This window comes from Anas platyrhynchos, chromosome 21, assembly GCF_047663525.1.
Source record: "Anas platyrhynchos isolate ZD024472 breed Pekin duck chromosome 21, IASCAAS_PekinDuck_T2T, whole genome shotgun sequence".
In the NCBI taxonomy this organism is placed as follows: Eukaryota; Metazoa; Chordata; class Aves; order Anseriformes; family Anatidae; genus Anas; species Anas platyrhynchos.
The window spans coordinates 17,943,614-17,963,376 of NC_092607.1; the positions used below are offsets into that span (position 1 = coordinate 17,943,614).

A 19,763-nucleotide genomic window follows, 5' to 3' on the forward strand; every position below is an offset into this window, starting at 1 on the left:
AGTGAGCTGCCAGGGGCTGTGGGGGTGATTCCAGACATTGGGAGGAAGGTGGGCAGAAAGGAAAGTCTGCAAGAAAGAAGACTGCTGTGTTATAGAGCAGTGGCTGGAATTGCCTCCAGTTAAGCCTTGTTCCATTGCAGGTAATTCCAGCAGCTCTTTCGAAGCAGTACTTGAGATTTATCTGTGGCACGTTATCAGCATTTACTCAAGTACAAGAATGGAGATGAGCTGTTGGGGCAAGAGGGCACCATGGCACTCGGATGTGGATTTGCTCCTCCTGAAGAGCTGCTCTGGACCTCATGGTCCCCAGGGAGGCTTAATTAGATGTCAACTTACAGCACAGTGACTGATCAAGTTACCGGCACAAAGGCGTCTTTCTGGCATGATGGGTTCTTAAACAGGAGCTATCTATAAATCTTACCCTCCTGTTAGATAAGATGTAAATCTCCCTGTCTGTGCTTAGCAGAGCCACCAAGTATATCACAGGGGGAGGTGATGACAGATTAAGCCCTCTGACACATTTTATGCAGAAATGAAGAGAAGGAATAAATTTCTCGGTGCTGCAGGATCCCACCAGGGTGGGCTCTGGGTGAGACATCCCTGTGGGGCTGGTGCTGGCAGGGGCAGCTGAGCATACAGGGATGGTTCTGGCTCTGGCCAGGATATGCATGGATGGCCCGCAGGAGAGCTGATGCAGTTTGTGCATGGTCTGGAGGATGTGCAGCCTCCCCGTGGCATGCCAGGGACAGCTCAGGTTGCTGTTCCTCGCCTCGCTCAGACCTGCAGAGATCAGCACCAATGTTATTGGGATCACCACAACCTCCCCCAGGTCCTCCCCCAGCTAATCCCAGGTCCTCCCTTGGCACCTGCACAGGCTCCACGAACCTCTGGGGAGCATGGGCGATTTGTTCTGACAGTCACACTGCACACACGTCTCCAAGAGCAGAATTTACTATTCCATGGCTCAACTTTCCCCCTGCCCCCCCTTCTGTCTGTACCATGTTATTAACAGATCAGTTTTACTCTTTCAGCTCCCGCAGGCTCTTCCAGGCTGTTGAGCAAGAGAGCTGGCCTCAGACATGCCGGGAACATCCACCTGATACCTGCAGCTCAAGGACTTACCTGGACTTTTACATTTATTAGTGAGATTATTTGTACTGGAAGATGTCAGAAACACTGAGGGATTAGTTTTACATCACAGTAATTATCCAGCTCTTTAATCCGTTTATTTTTTCCTTTTTTTTCTCAGCCAGGGCTGTGTATATATAGGCCATTTCCTGCCTCTCTCTGGAAGATCGGTGCAGAGTGTGGACAACCTACAGGAGCACTCTGCTGGAGGAGGTCCTGGTGAGGCGACCACTGAGCTCTTCCTCGCAGAGGTTTCTGTCCCAGGGTCGTGCTGCAGCTCCTGTCCCCTTGGGCTGGAGTGAGCCCTGCTCAATCCTTTCTGCAGGAGTGCAGCATTTATCCCTTGCCGTGCTGTTGGGAACCGTCTCCAGCTAATTGTCTCTTTCTGTCCATTAAGCCAGTGCATCATTTAGCCACCTCTGGAGCTTTGTGGGCAACGGTACCAGGCCTGAAGATGCCAAGGATCTGGTGCCTTTTGCTCCTTGGTGGCTGGCTGGCAGTGTCACAAAGCGCCGGTGGCCCGGGGGCCGTCCTCAGGATGGATATTGGGACAATCGACCGTGGTAAGTGCTCAGCCACATGGGCACGTCTGTCTGTCTGTCCGTCCGTGCAGCCAGGGCTGCCTCCAGCCTGTGCCATGGGCCCTGTCTCCTCCTTGGAGGTTCTGTGCTGAGCCCCTTGTCTTGTGCAAATTTTCCAGCGGTCTCCACTGCGCTGAATGAGAGCAATGTTCTTCAGAAGCTGGTGCAGGAAGCAACAAAAAAAAAGTCGAACATGAAACCCATCAAAGGCATCTCCAGGTGAGTGATAATCAGCAGTGTTTCACCAGGAGGCTGAGTCTGGAAATCACAAAGCAAAAGCAGAAGGTTTGGAAATTTTAGCCTGGAGGCAGAAACAAATCACTCCTCACTAACAAGTGTGGTATTAAGGCTGGTGATTTTCCGCATGGTTGTGTCTGCAAGACACAGAGAAACTATAACTTAAAGGCAATAAAGCACGTCCTGCTTCTGAGCTGGCTGGGCTTGGCTGCTGTGGCCTTGTGGTGCTGGGGGGTTGCTCTCGGACCTGTGGGTGCCGGCTCTTGGGAATAATGTCCTGAGGAAACCCAGAAACACTGGGGGATCAGATCTGTCTCTGTCTGGCAAGTTGGCTCTGGGTGAAAACATTGTTTTGAATGCCCAAACGTTGTGCTTCACTTTTTCAAAATTAAACTGCAATATTTTTGTTATGAAGAAACATCTTTCTGAACTGAGAAGTGGATTAAAATGTTAATAAAAAAGTTTGAACAAGAAGCAGAGGACTAAAGGTGGTGACAATGGTACCAATAGGAAGTGGTTTGACTTACAGGTCCGGCCGTCTGCTCTGGCAGATCTTTCCCAGTGCTTTTCCTCTGTTTTCCCCCAGGCTGAAGGTGACAGACCTCCGTCCCCCGGAGATATCGCTGACACTCTCGCCAGGCGTGGGGCTGTTCATGGCCGTGCTGGTCCGGATGACCATCGCTGGGAGAAGGTGGGTGGGCAAGGACGCCCGTGGGACAGCTGCTGCAGGGCTTTGCCAGGCAGCCTTGCGCTGCCGGCCGTTTTGGGAGGTTTTATCCCCTGCTAACCATGATTCATTCTGTGCAGCTTTATAGGAGGAAACATGGAAATCAAAGTGGCAGCAAACCTGACCGCCAGCGCACGGCTGGCGCAGGACCCCCAGGGCTGCCCGTGGTTCAGCACCAAGAGCTGCCGCATCGCCCTGCTCAGCGCCAAAACCAATCTGCCCAGCAAGTGAGCACTGGGTGTGCTGGGGCCCTGCTGGGGCAGCAGCAGCTGTGGGCAGATGCCAGCGGTACCCCCGGGGCAGGCAGCAGCGCTGCTCAGCGGGGATTTTCAGTCTCTGGGCATGGGCTTGTAGAGAACGCAAGCACTTCTCAATACAAGTGTTCATGCATCGAAGGTCCTGTTTTTCCCACTAAGAAAACCAAAATGTTTTATGGACAAATTCAGGCCGGCCCTATCTGTGTTATTGCACACAGTGCTCATTTCTGGCCAAAGTCCTCATTTGAGTGCTGTACTCCTCAGATAACCGAGCTTCTGCTAGGCGTGGAAGCTTTCAGCTTTGTTTAAAGCCAGAAGATGGAATGCATTAGAAAAGATTTGTAAAAAGGGAAAATACCTTTTATTGGACATGAGCCATGTTTCGGCCTAATCCATCCCAGACATGTTTCTTTAGCATTTGACTGTTTACGGTTTGGTCTGTATAAGTAGTCACTGCTCCGTGCCTCGCGGCCGTGTTGGCTGACGTGTTCTCTTTGCCCAGCATGCTGCCCCAAGTCGTGAGCAAGTTTCTGGACAGCAGCCTTCAGAAAGTGCTGCCCAGCCTGGTAAGTGCTGCCTGGTCTGCCCCGTGCTTCCTGAGCATCCCCTCCTTGTCCTCCTGCTCCTCCTCTCCACGGCTCAGTGCCAGTTTGCCCAGTTGTGCTGTACGGGGGAGCTGCAGGTAAAAGGGAGCACTTCGAGCCGTGGCTGCTGGCAGCCCGCTGCTCCCCTGCCCAGCACCAGGGTGGGCAATGCAGTTTAAAGTCAGATTTACCCTGAAATAACCTAATTAAATTAGGGACAGAGAAAACAGAGGCAAGTCCTTGTCTGGGTGCTTACAAGTGGAGGGTCCCAATGGGAATTGTGCTGGCCTGGTGGCACAAAGCTGTGCTCCCACAGGAGCGGCCGTGCAAGGTGTTCTCACAGCTTTCTTCTTGCCCTCCAGCTGTGTCCGGCCGTGGACGCGGTGCTCAACCTCATGAATGCAAAATTCACCACCATGACTTGTAAGTTGTGCTCTCTCCAGCCACCCACACCTGAATCCAGCACCCACAGGTAGCACTGGTGATGTGGCCGCTGTTCCTGAGCCGTGGCGCAGGGTGGGTGCCTCTGCCTGAGCCTCCCCCTTCTTCCCCACAGCCACAATCCCTCTCGGCACTGCTGGCACCCTCCGATACGCATTGCTGAACCCACCGGTGACGAGTGAAGCTTTCATACAGCTGGATTTGAGGGTGAGTGCTGCTGCCAGAGCCGGAACTTGGAGGGGCAATGTTCCCGACACCTGTTTGCTTGGAGGCGTTGTCCTTCTCAATGGCTTTAAACTAAAAGAGGAGAGATTTAAATTAGAGGTTAGGAGGAAATCCTTCACCCTGAGGGAGGTGAGGCACTGGCACAGGCTGCCCAGAGAAGCTGTGGATGCCCCATCCCTGGAAGTGTTCAAGGCCAGGTTGGAGGAGGCCCTGGGCAACCTGATCTGGAGGGTGGCACATCCCTGCCCATGGCAGGGGGTTGGAACAGGGTGAGCTTTGAGCTCCCTTCCAACCCAAGCTGTTCTATGACTTTATGATACTCAGCCTTTGGCAGCAGAGGGTTTGGAAGGGGTGCAGGCACGTGCTGTTTGCATTAAACTACCCAGCCACCTCCTTGGCCCATCGTTTTCTGTGGCTTTGATTGTTCTTTCATTGCTGAGGCTACAGAGAGATGCATCCAGTACCTGGACCAGTACCCAGTACCCTGGATATGGTCCAAATACAGATCCTGGAAATGGACTTGTACTCTCTGACATGGCTCCTTCTACGGGTCCTTTCAGACCATCCTCCACAAAAAAGAGGGAGAGGAGGTGGACCTTCCAGCAGATCAGCCGTCTCCTACTTCCCTGCCACCAAAGAGGGAGGCTGCTACCCAGCTCATCCTGTCTGCAGGCTTCTTGGGTGCTGAGCTCTCTGTTATGCAGGCGTCCTTCAGCCTGAACATCAGCAATAACATGGTGGGTAATTTGGGCTGGAGATTTTCCTCAAGGGACCCCTAAAGAAACCTGTGCCTGCATTCAAGGCAGATCCATGCTCTTTTCATCACTCTCTGGCACTGGTCAGTGGCTGCAGACAAGTGTATTTGGGGATCATGAAAGGGATTATCAGTAGTTTGTTCTGTCTGTGTTTTATGGAGTCCCTGGTTTATAGGGATTTATGGACATCCTTCATGCATGGCCTCAGGGTGCTCCTTCAGGTCCAGCAACAGCATCCGAGATCCTGCTAGGCTCAGGCAATGGCAGTGTATTTTTTTTGAGGACAGTCGTGTGTAACATCCAAAGCCTGTTGTCCTGTTGTCCCTGCCCCATGCGTGGCTGCTGCAGCCGAGCACCTGCCCCCAGGACCACCGGACGGGGAGCCACCAGCTGCAGTGGCAGCGCCCTGTGCCCTGCCTGGTGCCCGCAGCAGAGGAGCACAGTGCCTGCGGTAGCCCCAAGGGCTCAGCAGGTCCTGGCTACCAGCCAGGGTGAGCCCGAAACACCGTGGGGCTGTGGCAGCCTCCAGCCGCCGAGCTCTGCAGCCTCTCTGCCCCTCTTTGCTTCCTGGTGTTGAACTCCCCCCAGCTGAGTGCTTGCAGTCCCTGCCTCTGTGCTTCCTCAACAGATCCTTGGGCTTCCCCCGCTGGTGACCACGACGCTTGGAGCCCTCATCCCAGAGGTGGGTGGACTTTGCTTGATCCTAATGGTCTTTGGGTCATCTCAGGCTATTAACAGCAGCAGGTAATGCTGTTCTCCATCCACCCCCTGTGGCCAATCACAAGGACTCACTGAGAACCTATTCCTCAAGACCAAACTGGTGATTTTTTCATTTTATTAGCAAAATTGTTATTAATAAGACTAATAAGACCTGATTGCCTGGCTACCATTGACTTTGGTGACTGCTACTGATGCTCAGCAGCCATCAGGATGATCCCCAGAGCAGTGAACTGCAAAGGAAAGGGGAAGTCACCCTTGGGTTTGTCTCTCCCCAGCTTTCCATGGTGCTGCCTCCATCACAGCCACTGGTGATTGAAATGAGGGAAGCAAATCCACCGCTGGTGACAATAACCCCGAACAAAACCATCGTGCACCTCTTCAGCACTGCTGAGTTTTGGGTTTCCAGCCCGGATTCCGATCTTGGATCCCTCTTTGTCCTGGATGTGGTGAGCTGAAGCCTTTTGCAGTCGGTGCTGGCTGGCTGTGGTTGCCCCTGCCCCTGAGCCAGGGGTGCGTGGGACATTGGGCAGGGGCTGCGGGGCAGTGCCTGGCCCTGGGTCAGGGCCTGGAGCAGCCGCCGGGGACCTGCTCGGCTGCACACATGTCCCGCTGGGGACCCGCACCCCTCTTCTCCCTGCAGCACTCCGACCTGGGAGCACAGTTTGCAGTTGAGGAAGAGAGGCTGCAGCTCTCCCTTGCTCTGGACAGGTAACAGCTGCTGGGCTCTCTTCCCAGTGCCACCACAAGCACAGGGACAGTCCCGGGCTGCTGGAGAGCCCGCACGTGCCACATGTGCATTTCCATCTCTCTGCATGAGTTTATTGCAGTTTATACTAACAGCTATTTAAAAAGAAAGAAAAAGGTTCAGCATGACATAATGCAGCTGAACTGAAACCTAGCTGGGGTCTTCACTCTGAAGAGTTGAAGTTCAGGCTCCAGCCGAACAGCTCGGGGGGTTGGTGAGCTGGGTGCTGGGTGCAGGGCAGGATTGCTGTGGGTGGCGGGGGGGCTGCAGGCTGTGATCCCCAGCAATTTCTCTCCCTACAGCTTGTCCCAGGTGGCCTTGGTGTCCTCCTCCATCGGCACATTTGATGTGAGTTGTGCAGTGGGTGTGGGACAAAGGCAGCGCTGAGATCTCCTCCATGGGGCTCAGTGCTGGTGGGCTTGGGTAGGAATTCAGTCCTTGGAGCCTGGTCCCATTCCTTTCATTATCAAAAACAGATTCATTAAAACACTAAACAAGGTCAAACTGAATGCCAAGGATCAAAATTTAAAGGAAGATGTAAATGACAGATAAACTGCCCAAACTGCTTGCCCACAAACACAAATGCTCTGGTGGGGGTCCCTGTTTGTAACGCACTGTGCGAATTCCTGGGAGGGTTTGGGCCATAAATAACTGCCCGCCGCCTGGTCTGCCCTCATGCCACGTGTGCTCAATGTTCAAGTCTCCAAATCCCAACACAGCAGCAGAGCCATGCAGCAGGGTGAGAGCCTCAGGACCTGTGGGCAAGGTCTGTCCATCCGTCCGTCTGTCTGCAGGGCTGGGCAGCCTTTAGGCAGTGAGGAGGCGCCTGCAGCAGCGGTGGCACTGCCCTGAGTGCCCATGTTGCTGCTGGCGCAGAGGAAGGTTTTCATTTTTGGCAGCTTTCACTGAAATTTAGAATTTTTCAAATGTTCCCATTTGTCTTGGGGTAGCGGAGGGACCTGTGCAATTTTCCTGTGATTTGGGGCCGCGCTGGATGAATTAATGGAAGTGAGCCTGACAGGCATGGCTGCTGGCATGCAGAACGATGGGCTATGTACATCACCCCTCTGTGTTTCAGGAGCTGCCGCTGAACAGAGTTCTCGCAGACATTATTCATGTGGCCTACGTGCCATCCATCAACAGTAAGCACGGCTATGGCTTCATCTGAGGATTCGCTTTCTGCACAGGGAAAATAGCTCTCATTTCTTTTCCTATAGCTTGTTGTTATCTTTTTTTTTTTTCTTTTTTTTTCTTGGAAATGGCATTGACTGGCTGACCTTGCATATTTCTCCTGCCCTCGGTGGCAGTGAGTAACGGTGCCCAGGAAAATTGCTGGCCTGTCATTGTGCAGCTGCGGGGCATGCAGCCGGAGCTGGGGACGGGCAGTGCCTCCGGGCTGGGGGCTCGGCACGGCCCCTCCTGGGCAGATGGGGAGAGCTGGGCCCCATGGGCAGCTCCAGCAGGGGCTGCGGGCTTCCTCTCTGACACCTCCCTGAGTGTTGCTGCTGTTCTGAAAATCAAAGCCACTTGTCAGGCAAAACTGGGAACAGTCCTCATAACTGTTCTGAAGTCTCCAAAAAACGACTCGTCCCTCTTTGCCATGCCAAGGCATCGTTAAAATGCCCACCCTAGAACACCAGTTTATCTGCTTAACTCATATGGAAAGCACGCCGAAGGACGAGATTTTATTCACGCTAATGTACACAGGCCAGGGTGCCAGCCCTGCCTGCTTTCCTTCTGAGTGCTCCCCAAACCTCCTGCAGAGCCCACAGCGGGCACAGGGGTGGTGGGGCTGGGACCCCCTGACGCCTCCCCGCTGGTTGCAGGGGCGCTGCGAGGAGGGGTCCCGCTGCCCCCGCTGCTGGGCACCCAATACCGGCGGGCAGAGGTCAGCCAGCTGCAGGTAGGCACGGGCACCAGGGATCCCCGATCATCCCCACCCAGCAGGGTGACTCTGAATCCTGCCCCCGTGCTTTTTTTCTCTTTAAATCTGCAGAACGGGCTCGTGCTGGATGTGCCTGTCACGGAGATCTGACGCACGGGGAGGGACGGCTGCACCCGGCTGCTGCTGCGCGACTGAGCCAGAGCGGGGGGCAGAGGGAACGGCGAGGGTGGTGGCTTTCCTGGGGCGCTTCTTCCTCTTTGCTTGACTTCTCAACATTTTCCCTCCTGAGCTAAAATTAAAAGAGCGGATCACACAGTGACGGGACTCTGGCCTGCTGTGCATTCAGTGCAGCCAGCCGGGCACGTCTTCGCTGAGGTCGCATTTCTGCAAAGAGCTGGCCCCTGAATTGATCACGTCTGTAACAAAAATGGCACAGGCATTGGGGCAATGGGGGGCTGCAGAACCCACATCTCCCCTGGGAGGGGGGCAAGAAGGGTTCCCAGGGGTGTATACCCCTGCTGTGACAGGAGGGGTTTGTGTCTGCAGCCGCATGCATGGGGTTGCGCATTTTGGAACTAGTCAGGGAAGCACGTTTAGATATCTCCCGGTGTTTTTTAATATTTCAGAAGTGCCTCGTATCATGGTTTACTGGCTGCATTGCAGATATTGATCCCAAACATATAGTTCACTGATTGCTGGATAATTACGTGTCATTAGTATGCCAATAAACAGCTTTGATCCTCATTTCATTGAACCAACGTGAATCGAACATTTTTTCCTGGTGACAGGTAGCTGGTGTAGAATTAAGGTTATCTTTGAAAAGATCATTGTGGTTTTAAGAAATTGTCCTCAAGAAAATCTCACTGTGAGGCAGGCTATGAAAACCCCATTTGTTTTCTTGTGTGTGCTGCCAGACACAGCAGGCGTTTGCTCTGTACTGCTCGTAAGGAATTGTCTTTGTGAGAGGCTCTAAGCAATGAGGAGAGCAGTCATAAAGCCAGCTCCCTGTGAGGACTGGTGTTTATGATGCCTTCCCTCCTCATTGCCGTGCAAGCACTGCCAATGCCAAGCATTTTTAAAAAAGATTTTCCTCATTGTTCTTGCTTTAGCTAATAAAGAATTGAACAGTTTGGGTTGGAGCTCCTCTGAGAAGGAGAAATAAGAATCACAATATCTGTATGCAGCCCTCCTAGGAGAAACAAAAGCTGGAAATCTCAGGTGGTGCCTATTTAATTTTTCATGAAACACTTAACCACGCTGCCAAGCCGTGCTATCACATAGCTGGCATTTAATGCCCCGGGACAGCTGCTCGAGGCACAGCTTTTGGATGCACGCAGAGGCCAGCACCACGTGCCGGGGCTGTAGGGACCCCAGCCCTGGTCCCCCAACAGGGCCTTGTGTGGTCGCTGCTGTTGGTACGGGGAAGCAGAACCCAGGGGGCTGCTTCTTGAAGCAGAGCTCTCCATTTTGTGTTGCTGCTGTGGCCAGAAGGGTGAAGGTGTGAGGGGGGGGCCCTGCCTCTTGCCCTGGCAGCCAGGGGTGCCCCACGTGCGAGGCCCCACACCCCCAGCTCCAATTGTCGCTCCCAGAGCAGATGCAGTCCCAATAGCCAATTCACCAATAATCAATCATTATTTCACTCATGCTCAGGAATTGTCTACCCCTCTTGTTAATGCCAAGATCTCTAATCCTTCTTGGTGCTGTGTCTGGGTACAGCCTGTCCTTACGTCTCAATTCCTTGGTGATTCAACTGTCAAAGACGTAGCTGCTCTCGTTGCTCCCATTCTTCTTTTGAACAAGCCCGTTCTGATGCAGTCTGTGTGTCTTCACGCGCTGATTTGGCCTCGGGTTCTTTGGGCTTTCCAAGTTGCTTTAGTGAGAGCTGGACCTTGAGCCGTGATTCTCTTTATGGGAATCTGCTTTGGTTTATCTGAAATATTTGGTTGTCAGAGACCTCTTCATTCAGTGACAGCGGGTGAGAAGCCAAGTTACAGTCATGCCTAAAAGGTCACTGCTCAGGAGCTATTCTCTGCAGTGCCAAAATGCCCCGTTACTGTGTGCCGACCATCAGCAGGGCTTTCTTTATGGTCAGTCAGGTTTCGTATAGTGATTGATTGCCCAAAGGATGAAGTGGTTCAGGAGGGATGATAACATAATACCATCTTGTTAACACCCTCTTCCATCTTATCAAATGCCACGATCTAGCAGTGACAGCAAAGCTTTGTGCTCCGGGGGTGCCTGACTGATCAGGTTGCAGGAGAGTGACAACTCCGTAAGTACTTTGGCACCTTTGTCATCCCTTCCTTGGCCTTCAGCTAAGATATTTTTTAAAGCTGGAATTAATGTGTGACAAAAGCTGGCTAATCTCCTGGAAATACTTATTTCCAAGTTTGCAGAAAGTATTAACTCCGAGCAAGCATTTTTCTGGGCTATTATTCCTCCGAGCTGGGGAGCAGCCCATCTACCCCTGCCATTAATCATCATGACAGCAGAGTGAATAGTTCACAGCTGCCCCCTTGGCTGGCCATCGTGTCCTCTCCTCCACCAGGGACAGGTTGCATGGTGCGTGCCCACACGGGGGGCTGTGCTGGGGCTGCGGCCCCAGAGGATGGCTTTCCTTTTCCTGCCCCAAAGCCTGCTTTTTTTGGTACAGGCTGAGGCAGCAGCTCCGTGCACCCGTGTGGTGCTGGGACCAGGACTGAGGGGAGAAGGAGAGAGGCAGTGCCTGTGGATGCACATGATGCATTGGCTCACCAGAATTTGTTCTCCTTTCCTCCTGCCTGCAGCAGTAAATTAATTGGCAGTAAATGAGGCGTGATGAGGTGGGATGCGATTTTTCAGCACGATTCCAAAAACCTTTCCAGAAATCTGAGGGCATGCAGGCCTAGATGGAGGGTGAAGACCCCGGGCAGGTGCTCGGCTGTTCCTCTCCTGCAGCACATTTGTTGCCGGGGATAGTGCAGCCACAGAGACCCCCTCTCTTGGTGTGCCCATCCTGGATCAACATTTCCTCCAGGACCCAAAACAATTCTGAGCCCACCAGTTCCAGCTTGGGAGCTCCCTGGCTTTGCAGTCGATAGCATCACCCTTTGAGCAGTTTCTCCTGTGGCAGCACATCCCACCTTCCATCCTCCTCAATAACACAGCACCGAGAACTGCACCAGTACTTGGTGGTGGGGGCGGCTGGCGTTTTGACACATTTTTCAGTCAAGGCTTTAATTTCATTCAGAAAAAAAAAGTAGCATTTTATGAGGACATGACTTTTCAGCCACGTCTACATCTTGATGCAGGGCTCATGGGACAGAGACCAAGCCCCAACCCATAACGTATGAACCGAGGCAGCGGTTGTGTGCACATCCATGAGGACTGGCACCCAGGGCTGGGCTGACCTCTGCCGCTACACATATTAGTCATTGCTCAATGATTTACCCAACTCCTAGTATCTATAAGGAAATATTTGCAGTAGAAGTCACCAGAAACCATATATTGTTTGTTTTGCTCCCCACTAATTCTTCTGGATGTCCTCCATGACATCATTTGCCTCATTCCTGGTGAGAAGATCTGTATATAAGGATGCATGCTGTGGGGCATCTTCAGAAGGCAGGGACATTGGACGGAAAGATCCGTACACCGAAGAGATCGGTCAGGTAAGAGCAAAACTATTCCTCAAAAAGCATGTTCTTAGCTTCTGCTTCTGCAAATCTGAGTGTCTCCCAAAGGCAAAGCCTTGATGTTAGCTTGTGACTATTTTTTTTTTTTTTTATTTTAACAAAAACCATTATTCTTGCCTGCTGCCTGACTGAATTATGCTCTAACAAGCAAAATGTGAGGCAGCCTTCACTGCGAGTTTCTGAGGAACAGACGTGCATGTTCATTGTATTGGCAGTCCTTGAAGCAGAAAGGGTATTTTGTGATTTTCGTAAACAGTTACCAGATTAATTACTTATGGTATAATTCTAGTGTCCAAGATAGCATTTTTACCTAAGGTGAATTACACCTTTCACATTTGTTTTGATCCTTTTTGATGTGCTATTTACATTTAAATAGATTCAGGGCAATGAAGTTCATTATGGTTCTGTAAAAACGCTTCAAGTTGTAGATCCCCCAAAATATTTCAATGGCACTGAAACTTCTAAAATGATTTCCTTCTTCGTGTGATTCTTGGAAAAGGTGCTTTTATGCAGAGGCAAGCCTCAGATTCATGATGTTTGTGATAGATCCTGACACTCAGACAAGGAGATGCTTTCCTCACCAGACGTGCCGGTGCATTTGTCTGTGTGCTGCTGCTGCTTTTCTTTCTGTGACCTTCCCGGTCGGTAACAACACGCTGACCAGTGCTGGGGGCTTCAGGCAGGACCATCTGAGCAGCCTCCTTCGCTTGGCTGCCGTGATAGTCTTTGCAGCAGCTGCTGCTGGAGCTGTGGTTGCTCCTGCAGGGAAGTGCTGTCAGGACCGTTCTGTGCCCACTGGTGCGGTGGAGAGGAGGGAGAGGTGCCCGCAGCTCCCTCTCTGATTTTGTCTTTCCTGCAAGCCTCTCCTTTCCTTCTTCCTCCTCCTTCCTCCAGCCACTGCTCTGTGCTCCCTGTTCCAGCATTGCACTGATGCCAATTGCTTTCCGCAGTTATCAGAACCAAAGATGTTCAAGTTCTGTGTGGTTTTCCTCCTCTGCGGCCTGCTGACCCCTTCGCAAGGACTTGCTGGAAGTGCCTCGGTGTCTGCCAGGGTGGATAAAGATGTGCTAGAAGGCGGTAGGTGTTTGGAAGAGACAGCATTTTTCTGTTTTGAGACCACTTCTGCTCTTTCTGTCTCTTGACCATATTCAGAAAAGCAAAAGCTGGTCCAGCAGTAGTGACAATGCTCGTAATTTGCATTTACAAAGCATTTTGCAGATGGCATGTCAGATACTTCCCAGTGACTGGAGCATCACCCCGGTGCACCAAGAGGGGAAAGGAGGCAGAGGGGAGGGAAGGAACAGCCAGGCTGACACAGCATGTTCGTGTGCTTGGGTCAGCATGGCTCACAGTGACCTCTCAACCGTTTCTTCAGCCATTACAGGGTCACTAGGCAACGGCAACCTTCTCGAAGGGCTCCTGGATAGTCTCCTTGGTGGCGGCGGTCTTGTTGGCGGTCTGCTTGGAGGCGATGGACTTGTTGGAGGTCTCCTTGGTGGTGATGGACTTGTTGGTGGTCTCCTTGGTGACAAAGGACCTGTTGGTGGTCTCCTTGGTGGTGATGGACTTGTTGGTGGTCTCCTTGGTGGTGATGGACTTGTTGGCGGTCTCCTTGGTGGCAAAGGACTTGGTGGTGGTCTCCTTGGTGGCAAAGGGGCCATTGGTGGTCTCCTTGGTGATGATGGACTTGTTGGTGGTGCCCTTGGTGGTGATGGACTTGTTGGTGGTCTCCTTGGTGGCAAAGGGGCCATTGGTGGTCTCCTTGGTGATGATGGACTTGTTGGTGGTGCCCTTGGTGGTGATGGACTTGTTGGTGGTGCCCTTGGTGGCAATGGTGGTCTTGCAGGTGGTCTCCTTGGCAAAGATTCTCTTGCAGGTGGTCTCCTTGGTGGCAAAGGGACCGTTGGTGGTCTCCTTGGTGATGATCCTCTTGCTGGTGTCCTTGGTGGTGATGGAGCAGTTGGCGGCCTTGTTGGCAGCAACGGTATTGCAGGTGGTCTCCTTGGTGGCAGTGGTCTCCTCGGTGGACGTGGTCAGCGCGGCCAAGGCACTTCTCCTGAAGGAGGGCTCCTTGGCAAGAACGGTCTGCTGGGCACCATCCAAGGGCTCACAGGGTGAGTGAGAGTGGGAGACGCGTGTCCCCCGAGCAGCCCTCTGTGCGAGGTCTGGGCAATGCTGGGGAGAGAAGCTTGTGGTGTGGGCACACCGTCCCCTCCTTCCCATCCTTGGGGCAGCTTCATAAGGGTTCAGCTGTTGGGAGTTTGTGTGTGCCCCTACCACAAGGGTGCCTCGTGCCCGCTGCAGGCTGGCCCTGGCTGGAGGGGAGCCCTGCAGGCCCAGGGTGCAGAGGACCCCAAGACCTTGGCTCAGTGACTGGCCACAGCACTGGGGGCCAAGGGGATCCCAGCAAAGTGCTCCTGACTGACTTTCCTTGTTTCGACTCTCCAGGCTGAAAATTGTGAACATCACCCTCCCCAAAATAACCCTGGGCTTCCTGCCAGGCGTCGGGCTCCAGCTGAATATCTACACCCAGCTGCTGGTAGATGGCAATGGGTAAGTGGCATCTGTCGGGGGCACAGCTCAGGGCAGGGGTTCACCACCTCTTCGGAGAGCAGATGGATAGAAAACCCTCTGAGACGTGTGTCCTCCTTGGGCTGTGCAGCGCGGCGGGTGGACTGCTCCAGCTCCAGGTGGAAGCGAACATCACAGCAAGAGTCCGGCTGGTCCAGGACAAGTCGGGGGCTCTCAAGCTGGTCGTTGAAAACTGCAAGACTCTTCTCGGAGACGTCAACATCCGTGTTGGGTAGGTCTGCATGTGAGCAAAGTGCTCGTCACTGCTGCTGCTGTGAGAAACCTTTGCACTATTGACCATCAAAGAGTGCATGACGCACCAGATGAAGTGTTTTTTTTTTTTTAAGTTTTAGCTTGAGAAAACATATTGCAAGGTTGTGCCGCAGTTCTGGCATTGGGCCTGGTTCGGGGGTGCTTGCTTTTGATGTCATTCTGGCACTGGCGTACAGCCCTGGACAGTGCCAGGCCTCATGTTTCTCTTGTGTGAAGTACATTTATTTTCCAGCTGCTCGTCTATTTCACATTTTGTTTCCCATTTGCCTGTTACCCAGACCCAAAGTGCCACTTGTGGAGAAAACCTTAAAGAGCGTCCTCGGCGGTGTCCTGCCCGGGCTGGTAAGTGCACGAGCAGTGGCAGCAGCATGCTGCGGGTGGCCAGGCACCAGGACGGGGCTGTTTGCACAGCTGCAGCCTCACCAGGTCACCCACCCAGCCCTGCCACCATGGCCAAGGCTCTGTGGCAAGTGCATTTCTGAGAAATGTGCTCGTGTAACGGGCACCCCGCCTGCATGAGTGGAGGGTCTCGCCCTGGCAGTGAATCCCAACCTGGTGCAGCAGGCGTGTGGCGATGCTGAGCCCTGCACCAGGGCCCCCCAGCAGCAGCCCAGGGCAGGCAGGGAGGGAGCTAAGGAGCTTTTAGCCCCAGTGATGCCACACATGGAGGCTTTTCTGGGTGCCCCGGGGTCCTGACCTCTCTCTGCCTCCCCAGCTGTGCCCTGTCGTCGACACCGTGCTGGGAGTTGTGAACTCGCTGCTTGGCTCCGTGACTTGTAAGTGCTGCGGTCCCTTCCTCCTGTCCGCGTGCCCCTCCTCGGGTCTGCCCTGCTCTTAGGGTTTGTTTTCCTTATGTTGGGAATATACAAATGTTTCAACAACTTTTTGAAAACACAACTTCAAAATTCAAAAAAAAAATTCAAGCACAGCATTCAACCTCCCTTGCCCCCAGAGCAGCAGCAGGCAGTGTTTCCTGCAGAAAGCCACTTCAGGACCCATAGCTTTTGGAAACAAGAGTTTTGCTGCAGAACAGTGCTTGCCAGCCCCTTGTCCGGCTGGGAATGCTGTGAGCAGGGGCCACCCACAGCTCAGATATCTTTTGGGACCGTGGTATTTGGGAGCAGTTCCTCTCCTTGCAGCTTAGAAGCTCTCCTCCCTGTGTCTCGCAGCTGTGCTCCCACTGGGGGCCCTGGGCGATCTCCAGTACACCCTGTCCTCCCTTCCCATCATCGGCGACAAGTCCATCCAGCTGGATCTAAACGTGAGTGCTGCCAAATGCCTTCGAATCAGCAGGTTTGGGTGGTTCATCCAAATGGGGTGGCTGCTTGTGCAGGACTGCCTGTTTCCAGCTGTCTGAGCACATTCACCGAGCGCTGCTGCATGGGGCCCGGCCAGGTCTGTGCCTGTGCCGCTGCCGGGTCTCTGCCTTATTCTCTCCTTGCTAACCCTGGAGGACAGCGTGAGTCAGACCGGCTTGACACTGGCTAATTAAGCATAATTACAACACTCGCATAGTTGTTAATCAGAAAAGCCCAACATTAGCATTTCATACAGGAGCAGTAGGTCACCGTTTACAAAAAGGTTTCACTTGTAAGTGGTTTAAAAAAGTTTGGTGTATAATTAATGGGGATTATAATCATGCCAAAAATATTGGCAACGTGTCTTACTCATCAGGAGATGTCACAGTGCTCGGAGTGGAGAGCTCCAGCAAATGCTTCCGTTGCCTGTGCCAGGGCAGCCGAAAGCAGCTCTACAGTTAACAAAGCATCAATTGATGGCGCAGGTGGGCAGGGAGCCTGGCAGCCCCTCTGATGCCAACCTCCTGCCCCTGCTCTGTCCCCTGCAGCTCCTCCTCAGGGATGCGGCAGGCAACGTGGTGGAGCCCGTGCGCGGGCTGTCGTCGCCTGTCACCCTGCTGCCAACCACCGGCCGCGGGGTGCAGGTGGGGCTCTCGCAGGACGTGCTGGGCGCCGTGCTGGGGCTGGCCCAGAAGCAGGGAGCCTTCAACCTGGACATCACCAGCTCAGCGGTGGGTTGGGGCTCACGGGGTGCAGCTGAGCCCGGCAGAGGCTCCTGCAGAATCCTGCCGGCTGCTGACCCTGCGGGTGCTGTTCCCACAGGTACCCAGCAGCATCCCGCTGTCCACCTCGGCCCTCATCTCAGCCTTCCCTCAGGTCAGCCACCTCACACTGTGTAGGATAGGGGATAAAATAGATGCATTGCATGCATTTGTCCCTAAAACCCCTGGCCACGCCAAGGCCGCTGGCCCTGATGGCTCCTCTCCCTGCACAGCTCTCCACTGTGGTCCCTGGGTCGCTGCCGCTGGCGCTGCGTGTGCGGCCGGCCGATGTGCCACAGGTGTCCCTGCGGGATGGGAAAGCCACGGCCACCCTCCAAAGCACCATCGATGTCGTGACACGGCGACCAGGCTTCCCCGTGCAGACCCTCTTCAGCCTGGACTCGGTGAGCGTGAGGCAGGGGGACGGTGTGGGGCTGCTCCCTGCGGCAGCACCCATGCCCTTGGATGCCCCACATCTTAAAAATGGCTTTTTAATGTGCTTGTAACCACACGCAGACGAAACATTTGATGAATAATTCAAAAATTAATTGAAAAAGTTTAAGTAAAAAATTAAATAAATTCAAAAAGATGGGAATTCCAAATCCCAAGGGGACAGATCCGTGGCACCATCTGTCCAAAAAATGCTATTTCTAGACACAGATGGGTGTTTTTTCACCATCTGGGTTATTTATAAATATTCCATGTTTTATTTCCAGTCTCGGGGAGCTGTGCTGGGAAATAACTTCATTTCTTCTGTTGTTGCAATTCCAGGACATCGGTCTGAACATCACCCCCTCCGTGGCCAGCGGCAAGCTGCGCACCTCCCTGGCCATCGACAGGTAGGGCCCAGCTCGGCGGGGGGGGCTCTGCTGGTGGCTAACGGGAAGCACGAGGGAGGGGTGGGAGAAATGTGAAGCTTCTGGGGCTTCAGGGCTTCCCCCGGCACCGACCTCAGATGAAGAGCATGCCTGAAGAGGGTTTTTGTGTATTTGTATGGACAGGACAAATTCTGGAGCAAAAAGGGTCTGGGCACTGCTCAGAAAGTGATGAGGGCTGCTCTTAATTGTTTTTATCTTTTTGTTTTTATCTTTTGTAGAGTCAAACTGAGACTGGCATCCTCACAAATTGGCCCTATCAATGTAAGTGCTTGCGATGGTCATGCTGCAGCAAGTGATTTGTTGACCAGGAGCTATTTGTAGGGCAGGGACACCGACATTTGTCGGCTGGAGGGGTTTTGCTGTAGGAAGCTCCCTGGCATCCGCGTGTCCCAGCCCCAGGCATCCTGCACCCACAGAGCTTAGCTCATAAAGCTGCCGGCGCTCAGCCTTCACCCCCAAACCATCATTTCCCTCGGGTACTGACTTGTGCCTCCTCCCTCTGCAGGCCTCCCGGCTTGAAGGATGGGTGACCGACGTCCTCACAGCTGCATACGTGCCTGCCATTAACAGTACGGCGGGGGCCGAGCCCTCCCCTTCCACACCCAGCCTAAATCCCAGCCCCCTCCCCTGCTGGCTGCTTCAGGGGCTTTGCCCGCAGCCAGCCGCTCTCTTGGTCTTGCAGGTGCCGTGAGTGCGGGGATCCCTCTGCCCAACATCCTCAACACCAACTTCGAGAACAGCCAGGTGGACATCGCTGATGTAAGGCTCTCTTCTCCCAGCATTGCTTTCCCAGGGGGGTGCAGGATGAGGGGCCCCTTCCCGAGGAGCTGCTGCTCGCTCTTAGGGGCTTACCCTGCAGGATATGGGGAAGAGCTGGAGAAAACCCAGCTGACAAAACTGAATTGTTTTTGTGCTTCTTCCTGGCAGAACACCTTTGTGATCAACCAGAAGCCTAGAGTGCTCTAAAACCAGCTTATCTCAGCAAAACCTTGCCCTTGGTCCTGGGATGAGGCAGATAATTCCCCGTGAGCCTGGAGAGCCCTGGTCGTCCCTAATTGCTTCGTCTTTATTTTCTCTTGAGTATTGTCATGTGTTATTGCCGTGGCCCATAGAGAGGGATGTTTCTGGTCCATCCGTCCTGCTATAGCCCACATGGGGGTATGGAGAAGGTGCTCGGCTGATGGATATAAGGGGGCATTTTCTGTGGCCAATTCTAACGCCCTAAGTCTGGAACCAGAGCCCCTGTTTAGGCACAAATGTTACTCTCAAATTCCTCTATCAATAAAATCCTTCACTGCCTCAATACTTCTCTCTCTGAATGTTCTTTGGCTGTGGGTTTCCAGCTGCCAGGATCCATTTGTCCCTGCAGTGCCCCTACACCATAGGGCCCATGGAAAGGCCACGCAGCTCAGCGAGGAGGCCGTACCCAGAGCCAATAATCCCATAAGCTGCGACCTAGCAGAAAGCACTTGTGCAGCTCTGGCGGTGGCTCCAGCTGTGAAGTCATGTGTGAAAAACCATGTGTGGCTGCACAGAGCCACCACCGTGTCCTCCCGATTGTCACCACCAGGAACCAGCTGTGTCCCCCCTCTCCCAAATTTTCCTGTTTTTCAGGAAATCTCCCTGCTTTTCAGGAGCCAGAGCCCCCACCCCAGCCCCAGCCACACACACAGCTCCCTCCCTGCACCCCAGCACCCTGGGGCTGCATTGCAGAGGCAGCTCCAGACCAGTGCAACCTCCCTGGAGCAGTGTGGGGACCACAAGCAAGGCACAGGAACGGGGCTGAGCCTTCTGCTCGATAACTGAGCAGGGAGAGCCACAGCGAGGGAGCAGATGGGCCAGGAAAGAGCATCCACTGCTCGACCTGGAAGGCAGAGAGCTGATGTGCCCAGCACTGCCTCTTGTATTAGGGTCTGTACAGAGTCAGGCACTGAACTTACACCTTCCTGCTGCCTTGTTTAGGGATGTTTTTTCCCCTTGTTGTGTAAGATGCACTGGACAGTTTTATCTGGAATCTTAGCAATAT

General features: G+C 53.5%; 2 protein-coding genes across 5 annotated transcripts; both read left to right on the plus strand.

The window, feature by feature from the left end:
- The first annotated feature begins 1,190 nt into the window (after nucleotides 1–1,190).
- BPIFB6 (BPI fold containing family B member 6) lies at nucleotides 1,191–9,029 on the plus strand. Of its 3 annotated transcripts, XM_072026396.1 has the most exons (16): nucleotides 1,191–1,347; nucleotides 1,526–1,691; nucleotides 1,829–1,928; nucleotides 2,533–2,637; nucleotides 2,754–2,900; nucleotides 3,433–3,496; nucleotides 3,877–3,937; nucleotides 4,071–4,162; nucleotides 4,741–4,917; nucleotides 5,564–5,617; nucleotides 5,931–6,101; nucleotides 6,296–6,363; nucleotides 6,703–6,748; nucleotides 7,479–7,542; nucleotides 8,227–8,303; nucleotides 8,397–8,573. In XM_072026396.1, exons 2-16 carry the CDS (start codon nucleotides 1,583–1,585, stop codon nucleotides 8,433–8,435), a joined length of 1,374 nt encoding a protein of 457 aa, XP_071882497.1. In that variant the 5' UTR covers nucleotides 1,191–1,347; nucleotides 1,526–1,582; the 3' UTR covers nucleotides 8,436–8,573. The 3 variants fall into 3 exon arrangements, with proteins under 3 accessions (XP_071882497.1, XP_071882495.1, XP_071882496.1); XM_072026394.1 differs by lacking the exon at nucleotides 8,227–8,303 and having other exon boundaries at nucleotides 8,397–9,029; XM_072026395.1 differs by lacking the exon at nucleotides 8,227–8,303 and having other exon boundaries at nucleotides 1,259–1,379; nucleotides 8,397–9,029.
- Nucleotides 9,030–9,169: 140 nt separating this feature from the next.
- Nucleotides 9,170–19,042, plus strand: LOC101793871 (BPI fold-containing family B member 3). 2 transcript variants are annotated; one of them, XM_072026393.1, is made up of 17 exons: nucleotides 9,170–10,557; nucleotides 11,845–11,932; nucleotides 12,907–13,033; nucleotides 13,332–14,070; nucleotides 14,405–14,509; nucleotides 14,619–14,759; nucleotides 15,079–15,142; nucleotides 15,516–15,576; nucleotides 15,970–16,061; nucleotides 16,647–16,829; nucleotides 16,921–16,974; nucleotides 17,093–17,263; nucleotides 17,631–17,698; nucleotides 17,956–17,998; nucleotides 18,243–18,306; nucleotides 18,420–18,496; nucleotides 18,665–19,042. In XM_072026393.1, exons 3-17 carry the CDS (start codon nucleotides 12,922–12,924, stop codon nucleotides 18,701–18,703), a joined length of 2,013 nt encoding a protein of 670 aa, XP_071882494.1. In that variant the 5' UTR covers nucleotides 9,170–10,557; nucleotides 11,845–11,932; nucleotides 12,907–12,921; the 3' UTR covers nucleotides 18,704–19,042. The 2 variants fall into 2 exon arrangements, with proteins under 2 accessions (XP_071882494.1, XP_027328547.3); XM_027472746.3 differs by having other exon boundaries at nucleotides 9,170–11,932.
- Nucleotides 19,043–19,763: the final 721 nt, after the last annotated feature.